This window comes from Panthera leo, chromosome C2, assembly GCF_018350215.1.
Source record: "Panthera leo isolate Ple1 chromosome C2, P.leo_Ple1_pat1.1, whole genome shotgun sequence".
Taxonomy (NCBI): domain Eukaryota; kingdom Metazoa; phylum Chordata; class Mammalia; order Carnivora; family Felidae; genus Panthera; species Panthera leo.
In genome coordinates this window covers 9,200,759-9,215,207 of record NC_056687.1, presented here as the reverse complement: position 1 = coordinate 9,215,207, position 14,449 = coordinate 9,200,759, and the positions used below count along the sequence as shown (strand labels likewise).

Sequence of the window (14,449 nt, the reverse complement as noted above, 5' to 3'; positions counted from 1 at the left end):
CACCGCCTGGGGCCGCGGCCGCTCCGGCTCGGGCGCGGTGCTTCCTCCGCGGTGCCGGCTCCCGACTGAGCCGCAGCGGGCCGCTCGCTCTACCTGCCACAGCCCGGCCGGCTCTTCCGCGCCGCACGTGGGCGCGCCCGCCGACCAGGGACGCCGCCGCCGCCGCCGGTAAGCCGGCCCCGCGCCCTCGGCCGCCGGGCGAAGCCCGGGCGCCCCGGGCGTTTCCTCCCGCGGGCCCTGGGGCGGCGAGGCGGCGCGGGCGTCCTCCCCCCGGACGCGCAGGGTTCGAGCGGCGCTGTGGGGGCGGTCCCGGGGCGTGGGGAGCCCCCCGAGCGCGGCCGGGGCCCGCGGCGGGCGCTGCGGCAGTGCGGGGCCGGCCCCGGCGAGGCCGCGCGTGGGCGTGGGCTCCGGCCCGGGACCCCCGGGGACACCCCGAGGGCAGGGCGGGGTCCCCCAGTCTCCCCGGCCCTCTGCGGCGAAGGAAGTGCGGCCAAGTCCACACAGGGCCGGTCCGGCCTCTCGTCGGGCAGGTGGAGGTCAGGTGGGTCACCGCCCGCCTTCCCCTCACCTCGGCCGGCGGACGACGCAAGCCGCGCCTTTGTTTGCTTGTGCCGTCCTGGTCCGGGCGGAGGGCTAGGGACTGAAATCTTTGTAAACTGAGGGCTTTCCTGATGAGGGAGGACCCCAGAGTCTCCTAGACTGCCCCAAGACAAGAGATCCGAGCCGCAGTGCGAGCGCTCTCCCCGCATCCTGGCCCCGGAGTCTTGCAGGATTGCCGCCTGCGGCCGGCGTGGTTGGACCTTTAGCAACAACTAGGGCTGCTTAAGGAGACTGTTAGCCGCAGGTGTTTCCCTAACCTGGGACAGTTGCTCAATATTTGGAGAAACCTTTGTAGGATTTTTTGGTAAGGCGATGGAGGCCTTCCCCCCCCCCCTCCCCCGTCCCCAAAGCCCGCTCCCGTTAGGGTCTTAAATTTTTTCCGCTGCAATTTAATTACCACTCTGAAAGACCGAATTCAAAATAATGTGCCCCAGAGTTGATTAAACCATTGGCAGAAGAGTGTTTCCGTGCTGTAGACTAAGGGTCATTATCTAATGTTCTTGCAAGAGGATGGCTATTTGTCCTTTTTCACTCTGGTTTCATCTTATTCCCATGTTCTTTCATGTAAATGTCTTTACGGTTAACTTCCTTCTCATCTGGGCAGTTGATTTTTTTTTTTACCTGAACTTGTTTTTCTAAGAAATTAGGAATGGAAAAGGTGAGAGATTTCTTGCTGACATTTTCGATTTTAAGGCGGCTACTTCTGGTCAGATGTACTTGTTTATATGGTTATTCCTTTGTGTATTTAGTTGTTAGTAGTCTGTGGGACTCCATCAGTTTTACTGAGCTGAGCCTCTCACAGGAAAGGTACTCAGGATACATTGCAAGAGCATTGTCAAAAGAACTATTTGAGGGCTGAACTGTTCATTTTACTTGCCGCATAACGTAGTAAAAGCTGTGTACCATTATGCTGACCTGAACTGGATCCCTAACTCTGCCAGTTGGTTGCTGAGGGCCCTGGGCAGTTTTTCTGATTCCCAATATCCTCATCTTGAGCAGCATCAAGATAATGCCCATCTCCTCGGCTTCTGTGTGTTGCATAAGATAAATGCATGCATAATGATGGATTTACTGAGCCCAGAAGGCTTGTGTAGTAGCATAGTATTGAATGCCCATATTTGAAATAAAGGAGTTTGCTTGAATGCCTCTTTCCAAACCTCCCATCTGTGCTTTTAGTTACACCAGATAGTACTTTCTTCATGTAGCCAGGCATGACATTGAACTGCTCCAGTTACCTGCTCTTACCTGGCCAACCCCTTCTTTGCCAGGAGCAATGGCGCCACGTCCTAAACACGAACCTGATCGCTGACCGAGGCTCTCTTCCTACTAACTAGCCGCCCAAACCTGTGGACTTTGAGGACTCCTCTGCTGGTAGTTGGGCTCCCTCTGTCCTTTCCTTGTGCCAGTGTTATGTCGGCACACCCTCTGTCCCTGCGTGGGCCACCTTAAACTGAAATTGTGTGTTTAGGTATTTCCTCTTTCAGTTATGTTCTGAACTATGAAAGGGGAACCCTGGTTTTTTCCATGTTTCCTTTCCCTGTACTTAGACACTTAATATAGTGAACAGACTATGTATGGAGTTTTGCAGTGGTTCAGAGACGCTGGATTTCAAACCTGTAAATTCCCTGGGGAAAAAACCCAATTATGGTTTCTTTGGGTGTACTAACTCCTTACTCGGGAAAATAAAGTACCATTTCTCATTACCATCCTTTAATATTTTTAAGGAGTGTGATGGCTAGTGTTTCAGAAAAAGGGACAAGCCTTCCCAAGGAACAGTGGGCAATTTTACTGTGTGCGTTGATACACGTAGTCCAGTATATTTTTGCAGAGAGCCACAGAATGTGCAAAGGCTCTGTGATAGGCTGAGTTAGCTCTAGAACAAGCAGAGTGCCTCAAAGAGAGATAGATGGAGCCTCGTAGGCCATGGGGTGAGGGGTGAGGAGTGAGGAAGTTTGGATTATGATAAGCTTAATGGGAAGAGTTTAAACATGGTGGGGATGTAGGGGCACCTGGGTGTCTCAGTCGGTTAAGCGTCCGACTTTAGCTCAGGTCATGATCTCACGGTTTGTGGGTTTGGGCCCCGCATAGGGCTCTGTGCTGACAGCTCAGAGCCTGGAGCCTGCTTCCGATTCTGTGTCTCTCTCCCTGTCTCTCTCTCTGCTCCTCCCCCACTTACTCTCTGTCTCTCTCAAAAATAAACATTAAAAATAATAATAAACATGGTGGAGATGTACTGTAAAGTATGTTTTAAGAGGATTCTTGAGGTGCTATGTGAAAATGCATTGGAGAGGGGCAAGAGTGAAGAAGAAGCGTCAGGAAATACCTGCAAGCTTGTAGGGGAAAGGTGGCTTCTTGCACAGTGGTGCCACGGGGATGGAGAGCAATTGAGGCCACAGGTGTTTTGGAAGAAGAAGAGTCAGGACTTGGGTTGAGTGTGGCAAGTGAAGAGAAGGAAGAATCCAGGATGATGTCAGAGGTCTTGTGAATGGTGGGGCCACTTTCTGAGGAAAGGAAGACTGGAGAAGGAGCATGTTGAGCAGGTCGCATGAAAAGTATAGTTTCTTTGGGGGGGCGGGCGCCTGAGTGGCTCAGTCAGTTAAGCGTCTGTCTTGGGCTAAGGTCATGAGCTCACAGCTAGTGAGTTAGAGCCCCGTGTCGGGCTCTGTGCTGACAGCTCAGAGCCTGGAGCCTGCTTTGGATTCTGTGTGTGTGTGTGTGTCTCTCTCCCTGTTCCTCCCCCACTTGCACTCTGTCTCTCTGTGTCTTTCTGTCTCTCTCTGTCAAAAATAAAGACTAAAAACATTTTTTTAAGTATAGTTTTTTTTAAGGTTATTTTGAGAGCGTGTGCGTGCGTGTGCACGTATACACACACGTGCACGCACACACACACACACATTAGCAGGGGAGGGGAGAGAGAGAATCTCAAGCAAGCTCCACACTGTCAGCACAGAGCCAGACACGGGGTTCGAACTCACAAACCATGAGATCGTGACCTGAGCGGAAATCAAGAGTCGGACGCTCGACCAGCTGAGCTACCCAGGTGCCCCAACAGTATGGGTTTTCTTAAAGACAGCTTTATTGAAGTGTAATTTACAGATCATAACCTTCATTTAAGGGCACAGTTCGGTGATTTTTAGTCATTCACAGAGTTGTGCAACCATTGCCACAATCCAGTTTTCGCACTTTTGCTTTACCCCAGGAAGATCCCGTGCCCAACAACTCCCTGTTGTTACTCCCTTCCCTAGGAGGCCACTAATCTGCTGGTCATCTCTGTAGCTTCACCTATTCTGGGCATGTGGTATGAACAGAATCATCCAGTATGTGACCTTTTGTGCGGCTTCTTCCGCCACGTTATGTATTTCTCAGGTTCACCTGTACTGTGGTGTGTATCAGTACTCTGTTCATTGTATGGCTTGACTGTATTTTGTTGATGGATGTTTGGGATGCACTAAGGCTGAGACACTATGCCTCATCCGAGTGGAAGAGTCAAGCAGACAATTGCATGAATTTGGACCTCAGAGGGGAAAGTTTGGGCAGGCATTATGAATGCATGGGTCATTAGCTTGAAGATGGTATTTGCCAGATGACCAAGGATAAAGAGAGAGAGGACCCAAGGCCTGGTACCAGGACATGCCAACATTTGCAGCAGGTAGAGGAGGATCAGCCTGCAGAGGAGAAGGAACCACAGAGAAGGAAACCCACTCAAAGCTGGTGGGGCCAGAGGAGTGTGTGGGCTGAAAGGAGGCTGTTTTGAAAAGGAGGGAGTGGTCTGCTACACAGTCCTCCTGAGTGGTAAAGGCCCACTGACGTGAGAAACTTGAAAGTTGTGGTGGCCTTGGGAGCTCAGAGTGGGCCCAGAATGACCAGAAAGTGAACTAGCAGGTATCATGGGATTCTTAGAACTTGGCCAAGGCCAGTAAATGAAAGATCCAGGCCTCAAGAACATTTCGTATCTACAGTTCAGTTTCTTTCTCTTCCTTCCTTCCTTCCTTCCTTCCTTCCTTCCTAGTTATTTATTTGAGAGCAAGAGAGACGCTGGGGGTGGGCAGGTGGGAGGCATAGAGAGAGAATCCCAAGCAGGCTCCACATTGTCAGCATAGAGCCCGACGTAGTAATCGAACCCATAAGCTGTGAGATCATGACCTGAGCTGAAACCAAGAGTAAGATTCTTAACTGGCTGAGCCACCCAGGCTCCCCTACAGTTCAGTTTCTTTCATCTGTGGTTTTGCCATTTCGACTGACTACATGTGACTTTGTTAGCAAACTCACTATGGCATTTTCAGTATATTTAATTACATCACAGTGCTCTACATTTTATTCTCTTTTCAGACTACGTACTAGTGACTGTTAGCCTCGTATATCAATCAGGCTTGATCGTGTTTGGTTGTATCACAAAATGTGATTCAACGGTGGCTTACATTATCTCTTCTGTGCAGCAAACATCAAGTCCAGAGGCAGAGTGTCCAGGCTTGACGTGATGCCTTCTTAAAGCCATCTCTGGCCTCAGCTGCTGTGTCTTTCCACTTACCCACAAAAGTTGCACACTGTGGGTGGTGGTTTCTTCTTGGTTGCCACACGTGGCTTCACCTCCAACATTAAACCTTTGTTCCAGGCAGAAAAAAGGGCAAGAGTGAAGGGCAGGAGGCCCATGCCAGAAGAGTCTACCTCCTTTCAAACTGCCTTCCTGATGGCCCCACCACCAGCTTCTACTGACTGTTCATTGCCTAGAACTGTTAATGGCCACCTAGCTGCAAGGGAGGCGGGGAACTGTTAGCACTGCCCTGAGCAAACTTAGTGTTCCCTTAGTATGGAAAAGGGGACAAGGAATTTTAGGGTAGATGCCTGCCATACTTTACATAGATCTTAATCAGATGAAGGCCAAAGAAGGAGGGCAAATCAGAGCCTTAAGGCAGCCTTTTTGAGAAAAATGTCGAAGTAAGGAACTTGGTGACTTCCAACATTTCCGTATCTTGTGGAATAGCTTTTTTTTTTTTTTTTTTGAAGGTTTATTTATTTTAGAGAGAGAGAGCATGAGCCGGGGAGGGACAGAGAGAGAGAGGGAGAGAGAAGATCTGAAGCGGGCTCTGCACTGACAGCAGTGAGCCCAGTGCGGGGCTTGAACTCACAAACTGGGAGATCGTGACCTGCGCCGAAGTTGGATGCCAAACACAGGCACCCCTGGAATAATATCAGAGTTGTTATTTATTTGAATAAACTGATAGGTTGACCTACAGATTTTTTTTAATGAAGGAAAAAAAAAACCAAAACTTGACCTAAGCACGCATACGTTATAATGTTTAAATGACAGATATTTCCACAAAGTCAAATCAGTGCAGTATTCTGTGTTATTTTTTGTTTCCTTTTGTCGCACTGAGGATAAAAAGAAGAGGAGATGGTTGCCATTGGAGCTGGGATTAGACCATAAAGGTCTCAGGCTTTATACCAGCTGCAGTGGTTCATACATAATGAATGCATCTGGCCACAGGGAAAAATAAAAGAATCCGTCAAAGAATATACAAAGGCGAGGAGAATAAAATGGTGATTGCTTGGGCCCTGGTGTCACCACCCTGCGTCCAGACTCTTCACACTGAGGCATGAAGCTGTCAGGGCAGTGCCTGGCTGGGGAGATGGGTGGGTAATTGGAGCTCAGTAACCGAACAGGCACATGGTGGATTTCTGGCAACACTGGGGTCACATACTGCATTCTTACACCCTTATTGTTTAAACTTTTCTTGTTTTTTCCATCAGACCTTCCTCTAGAATATTTCCAATCCTCTAACATAGTCTAGTCGAAAAGGACTAGATCACTAAAGAGGTTGTTCTGGGTAATAGCATTGACCTGCTTTTTCTTAGCCTTCATAAATGCCCTTCAGTGGGAAGGGCCGCCTGATTCAGAATTACCGGTGGGCAACAAGGTTGGTTTGCCGCTTTGTAAGTTTCACTCCTAGAATTAATTTTGTCAACTCAGGAATCCTAGCATTTTTGCTTCTTTTCTGCTCCGTCCATTTGTCTCCAGAATCCAAGAGGGCCGGAACTGTTTATCTTTTATCTACCACAGTGCCTGGCCCAGAAGCCTTGCCAAATATTTGAATTGGATTGCTGAGTACGTTTGTGCACAGTAGTGTTTGTGGACGCGTGTCCTCTGTAGCTCTGGGCTGGGAACGCTTTGTGTCCTTGGGTAGCTCTCTCATTTATTTCTTAATTCACTTTTAGATCCTTTCTCCACTGTGAGAATGTAAGATGGATCCAGAAGAGCAGGAACTCTTAAATGATTACAGATACAGAAATTACTCCTCAGTGATTGAAAAGGCTTTAAGAAATTTTGAGTCCTCAAGTGAATGGGCGGATCTCATATCTTCACTGGGCAAGCTCAACAAGGTAGGTGGGGAGGAGACTGGATTGCATGGAGGGGGGGGGACACCACTGTCTTTTATTATTTCAAGAAATTACCTTTTTTAAAAAAAGATCTTATTTTTTTTTTAACTTTTATTTATTTAAGTAAGCTCTACACTCAATGTGGGGCTTGAACTCAAGACCCAGAGATCAAGAGTTGCCTGTTCTACTGACTAGGCCGGGCGGGGAATTATCTTTTTTTGTTGTTGTTACACAACATGTTGATTATAACAACTAGGAAATACTGATAAGAAAAACTACCCATGTTAGAGAGGGAGGGAGCCAAAGCATAAGAGACTCTTAAAAACCGAGAACAAACTGAGGGTTGATGGGGGGTGGGAGGGAGGGGAGGGTGGGTGATGGGTATTGAGGAGGGCACCTTTTGGGATGAGCACTGGGTGTTGTATGGAAACCAATTTGACAATAAATTTCATATTAAAAAAAAAAAACTACCCATAATTCTGTCACCCAGTTACCTGCTGTTATCCTGGTCAGTATGCTTACCTCCTTTTTTTTTTTTCCCTGATAATAGAATTATACCGTGGATGTAGTCAATGGAATAGCTGAACAGTCTCTTTCTCAACTATATTTACATCTAAACAAGATAAACTATAAAATTGTCCAATCAGTTATTCAAAGACGAATTATTTTTCAGGTATTACTTAGGATTTTTATGGCTTTTTCTTTTTCAGTCTACTTTATGGCCATTTTTACTGCAGATTGTCAAATTTTGGTCTTCCATGAGTTACCATCAATATTGAAATCTGCCCAGAGATTGTGAGTGTGTTTGGACTAGGAGAAAAGGGCCAAGTCTAGGAAGAGCAAAACTGGTCGCATGCAGGTTTGACCTTGTGTCCTATAGATGGGACCACTGTATGTTCCCATCCTGCCCAGCAGGATGACCTAGTAATGCCCAGTGCTTCTACTGTAGGTAGAAGATATTTGGGCTTGAAGGTGCCAATCCCGGGCTCCGTTGCTGCCTGGCCGAGGCCCTTGGCCAGGATACCTGAGTTTGGAACCCTAGTGCCATATGGGACTTGAGAGATACCCATACCTACTCTGCAGATCTCCACTCACCAGGTCACACACACCAGGGTCCTCTAACGAAGAGAAAGAATTGACCTCTGCAGGGAATGCAGGAGGGGTCTGGGGAGGGAGTGAAAAATTCCAGCAGCCTGACCATGATTACAGTCCAGCTAGCAGTCCAGCACCGACTACCAGAGAGCAGCTGTCGGCCTTCACAGATGCCTGTCAGGCACAGTGGAGGTAGGCAGTCATGGCAGGTAGTGGCCGGGAAACGACGTGATCTCTTTCAAGGTATATTTATCACTTGTGAATGCCACGGCTGGTGCTTGCCGGGATAACTAGGTGTAATAAAACAGCAGATAAGAGCTGGAGAGTTCTTTGGCTGTAGAGCTCTGACTGTGGAATGTGCAAGCTAAACACAGTAGTCACTGTCATTCATGAAGGTGGGTCTCCCTTTAGGGGAAAGGGAGAAGCGCTGGAATGGGATTTAGGCATATTCAGGTTCTTCTAGATGTTTCCATAGTTTAGTGCTTGACTCTCCTGGAATCTAAAAATAGCATACTTATTTTGGGACAGGGTGTGTCCATTATTTTTTGTTGCAGTAAAATTCACATAACCTAGAATTTGTCATGTAACCATTTTAGAGCTTACAGTTACACATGGCTTTTACTACATTCGCAGTGTTGTGCAACCATCACCACTATCTAATTCCAGAAGGTTTATACCACCCCGAGAGGAAACCTTCCCCATCCCCCCCAGCCTCCCCACACAGGCCCCGGCAACCACTAATCTACTTTCTGTGTCTATGGACATTTCATGAAAAATGCACACATACACTGTCCTTCAGTGTCTGGTTTCTTTAACTCAGCCTGTTTTCAGGGTTCATTCATGTTGTAGCATGTGTCATTGCTTCACTGACTTTTGTGGCTGAATAATACTCCATTGTACGGATAGACCACATTTTGTGTATCTGTTCACCTACTGATGGACACTTGTGTTTTTGCCTTTTGGCTCTTACGGATAGTGCTGCTGTGAACATTTATGGACAGATTTTTGTTTCAACATCTGTCTTCATTCCTGTGGGGTATAGAGACCTAGAAGTGGAATTACTGAGTCACGTGGTAATTCTATGTGTAACTTCTCAAGGAACCACCAGACTGTTTTCTGAGGTGGCACCAGTTTACATGGCCACTGGCAATGGTTGAACATTCCGGTTTCTTCGTATCTTCACCAACATTTACTTTTAGATTTTTAAAAAAATTTTGATGATAGCTATCGTAGTGGTGTCTCATTGTGGTTCTGATTTGCATTTTCCTAATGACCAATAATTTGGGTATTTTTTCACGTGCTTATTGGCCATCTGTATACATATAAAATATATATGTATATCTGTTTGTTTGTTTGTTTATTTATTTATTTATTTATTTAGTTGAGAAAGAGACATAGGGAGAGAATCCCCAGCAGGCTCCACACCATCAGTGCCGAGTTCAGTGTGGGGCTCAAACAACAAACCGTGAGATCGTGACCTGAGCTGAAACCAAGAGTTGGACGCTCAACCGACTGAGCCGCCTGGTCGCCCTTGTATGTCTTCTTTGGAGAAATTTCTGCTCAAAATCTTTGCCCATTTTTTAAAGTGGGTTGTCTTTTTGTTGTTGATGTGTAAGAGTTCTTTACATATTCTGGATACTAGGCCCTTATTGGATATATGGTTTGCAAATATTTTTTTCCCATTCTTATGTTGTCTTTTCACCTTTTTGATGGCATCCTTTATGCAAAACTTTTTAGTTTTATGTAGTCCAAGCTATCAACTTTTTCTTCTGTTGCTCGTGCTTCTGATGTCATATCTGAGAAACTTGCTGAATCCCAAATCGTGAAGGTTTGCCCCTGTATTTTCTTCTGAGAGTTTTACAGTTTTAGATCTTATGTTTAGGTCTTTGATCCATCTTGAGTTAATTTTTGTGCATGGTGTGAGGTAAGGCTCTGAGCATATTCTTTTGCATGAGGAAATCCAGTTGTTCCCGCACCATCCGTTGAAGACACTGTTCTTTCCGAGGGCCTTGGAACCCTTGTTGAAAATCAGTTGGCCATAAGTTGGGTTTATGTCCAGACTTCCATTTCTTTTCCATTGACCTGTCTATCCTTATGCCAACACCGCACATTTCGATTACTGAGGCTTTGTAGTAAGCTTTGAGATGGGGGAATGATTTTGTTGCTCTTTGTTGTTCTTTTCACCATTGTTCTGGCCGTTCTGGATTCCTTGAAATTCCATATGCCTTTTAGGATCAGCTTGTCAGTTTCTGCCAACAAGCCTGGTGGGATTCTGACAGAAATTATATCGACTCAGTACATCACTTTGGGGAGTGTTGCCATGTGAACAGTATTAAGTCTTTGAGTCCATGAATACAGGATGTCTTTCAGTTTATTCAGGAACATATGCATTTTGAGCTAGGTAAGATAATAAACTTGGTAAGTACAGTTCTCAAGCCACAAGGTAGTCCGTTAAACAAGCCTCGTTTCGATATGCCTGACAAACTTCCTAAAATGTTTAATCGTTTTAACCCACCTTTTATTATTATTTTTTTTTAAGTTCATTTATTTACATGATCTCCATTCCCAACCTGGGGCTCAAACTCACGACCTTGGGATCAAGAGTCATTCACTCTCCCAACTGAGCCAGCCAGGCGCCCCTTAACCCACCTTTTAAAATGCAGGTTATCGAGTAGAGATGAACCCTTTTTGGAGGAGCTTTAAAAGCACTGGCTATTCATTCGGTAACTATGGGAGTCCCTGCAACGTGCTAGTACTGTCCTAGGTGTCAGGGCAGAGCAGAGCAGAGAACAAAACCAAGACTCTGCCCACACCGGGATCAGGGGAAAGCTGGATAATAAACAAAATATACGGGCGGGTAGATAGTGATGAGCGAATGGGAACAGTAAAGAAGGGAGGGGACGGTGAGTGTTGAGGACACGTTGTGATATTAAATGGGGTCTTTAAGGAAGGCTTCGTTGAGAAAGTGCCCTTTGGCTAAGTGTAGAGGCTCTCGTGTGTCTGAGGCCAGTGAGGTCACAAAGCAGGCGAGGGATGGGGAAAGGGTAGTACACAAGGCTATAGAGGTAAGGGGTGGGGAGGGCATCCAGTCTTGTAGGTCCTTTAAAACTGGAGTCTGACAGTGGCCACTGAGTCAGGGACTGCGTGGGGGAGCCCCGGAGGGGAGTTGAGTGAGTAGCGTAGCCCGGCTTAGCCCACTGGAGCCGGCTCCAGTTGCTTTGTGGGGGCTAGAAAATGGGTAGGAGTCAGGCAAGGCAGAAACAGGGAGACCATTTAGGGGCCGTTGCTGTAACATAGGTGCACCAGTGGAGAAAAGTTTGGATTCTGATATATTTTGAAGGTGTAACAGGATTTGCTCATGGACTGGATTTGGGATACAAGAGAAGTAGAGGAGTCCAGTAGGATTCACAGGTTTTCTCCCAGGCTGTTGGCTTGAGAAGCCACAAGATGCAACGGGGACCCTGGGGGCGGGGCCCACTTCATGGGGTGAGCAGGGAGACCGAGGGATGGGTTAGTTTGGTGTTTCTGGTGGATGTCCCCACGTGATGTCAGTAGGCAGGTGGATATGAGTGATAGTGAATAAAAGTTTCAAAAGACAACTTTTTGTTACAGTTGGTACCCAGTTCCATGTAACGGCTCTACTGTGTTTTCTGTGATCAAGCTTCCTGTGCTCTGCTGCTATGGATGATTAAGTGATGAGCGAGAAACTTGCAAGACATCAGTGGGATGAGGTGACACTGTCCATCTTTGCCTCAGCCCTGCCTGTGACAGTGGACATTCCTAGAGAGCATACTGTGTGCTAAGGACTTGGCGTGCATTATTTTATAATACTGTGTATCTGGAGATATGCTTGATCTCAAATTAAGAAACTTCTGCAGTATTCGAGCCTGCAAGCGCAGAGAGCTCAAACCCTGGCTGCCTGGCTGCAAAGCCCATGCTCTTGAGCTTTTTTTCAAGTCATTATCTGTATGGCTCACATAAGGGGGCAGTGATAACCTCTTTGCTGTCAGGGGCACTATCTTCATTATCCAGATGAAGTAGGTGCAATGAATTATTAAGACCCAATTTATTGATGAAGGCTAACTAACTTGCCCCATGTCGTACAGCTGCTAAGTGGTGGTTATGGGTTGAATTACGTCCTCCAAAAAAGATAGGTTCTCGTCTTAACCCCCAGTATCTCAGAGTGTGACCTTATTTGGAGATCTGGTCTTTACAGAGCTAATCGAGTTAAAGTGAAGTCACTAGATTAGGGTGGGCCCTGATCCACTTGGACTAGAGTCCTTCTAAAAGGGGGCAATTTGGACTCAGACACAGACATGCACAGAGGGAAGACCCTATATGAAAGTGAAGGCAGAGGTCTGGCTGATGCAATTATAAGGCAAGGAACACTGGAGATTGCCAGCAAACTTCCAGAAGCAAGAGGAGCAGTCTGGAGGTATTCTCCCTCACAGCCCCCAAAGGAACCAGCCAGCTGACACCTTGAGCTAGGACTTCTGGCCTCCAGAACTCAGAGACAATCTTCTTCTGTTGTTTAAGCCATCCAATGTGTAGTGCTATGTTACAGCAGCCTTAGCAAAGTAATACAGTGGTAGAACCAAGATAGACCGAACACCTAGGTGCTGGGGATATGGCATTGAACACAAAGTTCATAAGGCTTTGTTGGCAGAAGGCAGACAGTGAATAAATATGTGATATCCGGTGCTGAATGCTAAGGAAAAATAAACCAGGGAAGGGAAGTAGGGTAGTGAGGAAGGAGGGTGGGGTGCTCTGATAATGTGACATTTGAGATTTGAGTAGAGGCCTGGATGCAGTGAGCAAGCTGGTGGGGAGACCATCTGGGGTGTGGGACTGTGTCCAAGGTACAGTAGGGGGTGGGTGTGACTGGAGTAGAGAGGTGAGAGGAGATGAGGGAGGAGAGGTAGCCAGGGCAGATGACGGGGTTTTGTTCTGCAAGGGAGGAGAAGCCAGGTGACTTCTGCCTCGCCTGCTGGAAGAATCCTTCTGGCTGATGCGTGGGCAGTGAGCCCGAGCGCAGGAGCCTGCTGGGGTGGCAGTGGGCAGCTTTTGTGGTCAGATCAGAGTTACTGGAGGTTCAGGAAGTGCTGGATGGAGCAAGCCCCGATCAGTGTTGGCAGCTACCTAACTTCTGGGAGACTCACAACTGTATTCGGGGAACCTTAGTAGGAATTGATGTGAATAAGGGATTTAAGGCTGTGGTGGTGGTCAGGCTTCCTGAGCTCATGGGTGTACACAGAGATTCAGTGAGTAGATGGGTGATGAATTAGTAAAAAATGTTCATAATGCAAATGGAAGCAATATTATAGGTTAATAGTAAGGTTAGATCAAGATACTTTTTAATTAAGGTAGGTGATTGCTGGTTATAAAATGTAAACCGTAGACAGAACAGAAGGCTCATCTAGCTCCAGGCTTGGCAAATGAGGAAACTGAGCCCCAAAAAGTCTTGGTTTGTCAGACTATCTTTGTGTTCTAAGTATATCAGGGTTTTTGTTTGTTTGTTTGCCAAACTTACAGTATGATTTTGAGATTTTTATGTAGTAGAAAAAGTTTATCTGATTGCTTTCAGGTGTGTCAACATGAATAGGGTAGATTTTGCTTAATTGTTTATCTGAGATGCCAAGCCATCATCTTTCACTGATTATTTTTAGATAAATTTTAATTAACAGGCGGCATGTTGAGCTCTTATGAACCCAACCACTTGCCAAGCCTGGATTATGACTTTGATTATTGAAATGAAGGATAGTAGAAATGAATAAACTCTGGGCATTTGAAAATCTTATCACTGAAACCTCTTTTTTAAAAACTTCATAATGGTCCTACATGAAGCACCTTTTTTGTGGCTTTTTTTCGGTACCACTTTGTTTCACAAAATGGCCAGAAAGCAGGTGACACGAATAACGAGAAATATTATGGGTATTGTGATACGTTTCAGCTTCACAAGTCTTATCACTTAATGGTGACACCTCCTTGGTAAAGCACAGCCCCCCTGTGGCATCTCAGAATTAGCACTATTTGGGGAAGAATGTGGGCTGGAGATGGGAGACCTGGTGAACGTTTCTGGTCTACACTGAACTGATTAGCCCCGGGACCTCTTTTGCCTGGAAACTCAAGGAGTCTGAGCTGGATCTCGATTTTTTTTTTAATTTTTTTTAATGTTTTTATTTATTTATTTATTTATTTATTTTTAATTTTTTTTTTTTTTCAACTTTTTTTTATTTATTTTTGAGACAGAGAGAGACAGAGCATGAGCAGGGGAGGGGCAGAGAGGGAGGGAGACACAGAATCCAAAGCAGGCTCCAGGCTCTGAGCTGTCAGCACAGAGCCTGACGCATGGCTCGAACTCACGGACTGTGAGATCATGACC

At 46.5% G+C, this 14,449-nt stretch overlaps 1 protein-coding gene across 4 annotated transcripts in view; it reads left to right on the top strand.

Annotated features, from left to right (window-relative positions):
• The window catches only part of DOP1B (DOP1 leucine zipper like protein B), a 103,346-nt gene continuing 88,897 nt past the window's right edge, over positions 1-14,449 (top strand). For 3 of the 4 annotated variants that reach the window (XR_006206990.1, XM_042954536.1, XM_042954534.1), the window contains exons 1-2: positions 471-541; positions 6,814-6,978. Coding sequence is in view for 3 of the 4 variants with exons in the window: in XM_042954536.1 (XP_042810470.1) it covers positions 6,841-6,978 (138 nt within the window). In the remaining variant the exon portion in view is untranslated. Of the gene's footprint in view, positions 169-470; positions 542-6,813; positions 6,979-14,449 lie in introns of those variants that run through there. The other variant, XM_042954535.1, reaches the window with a different exon arrangement.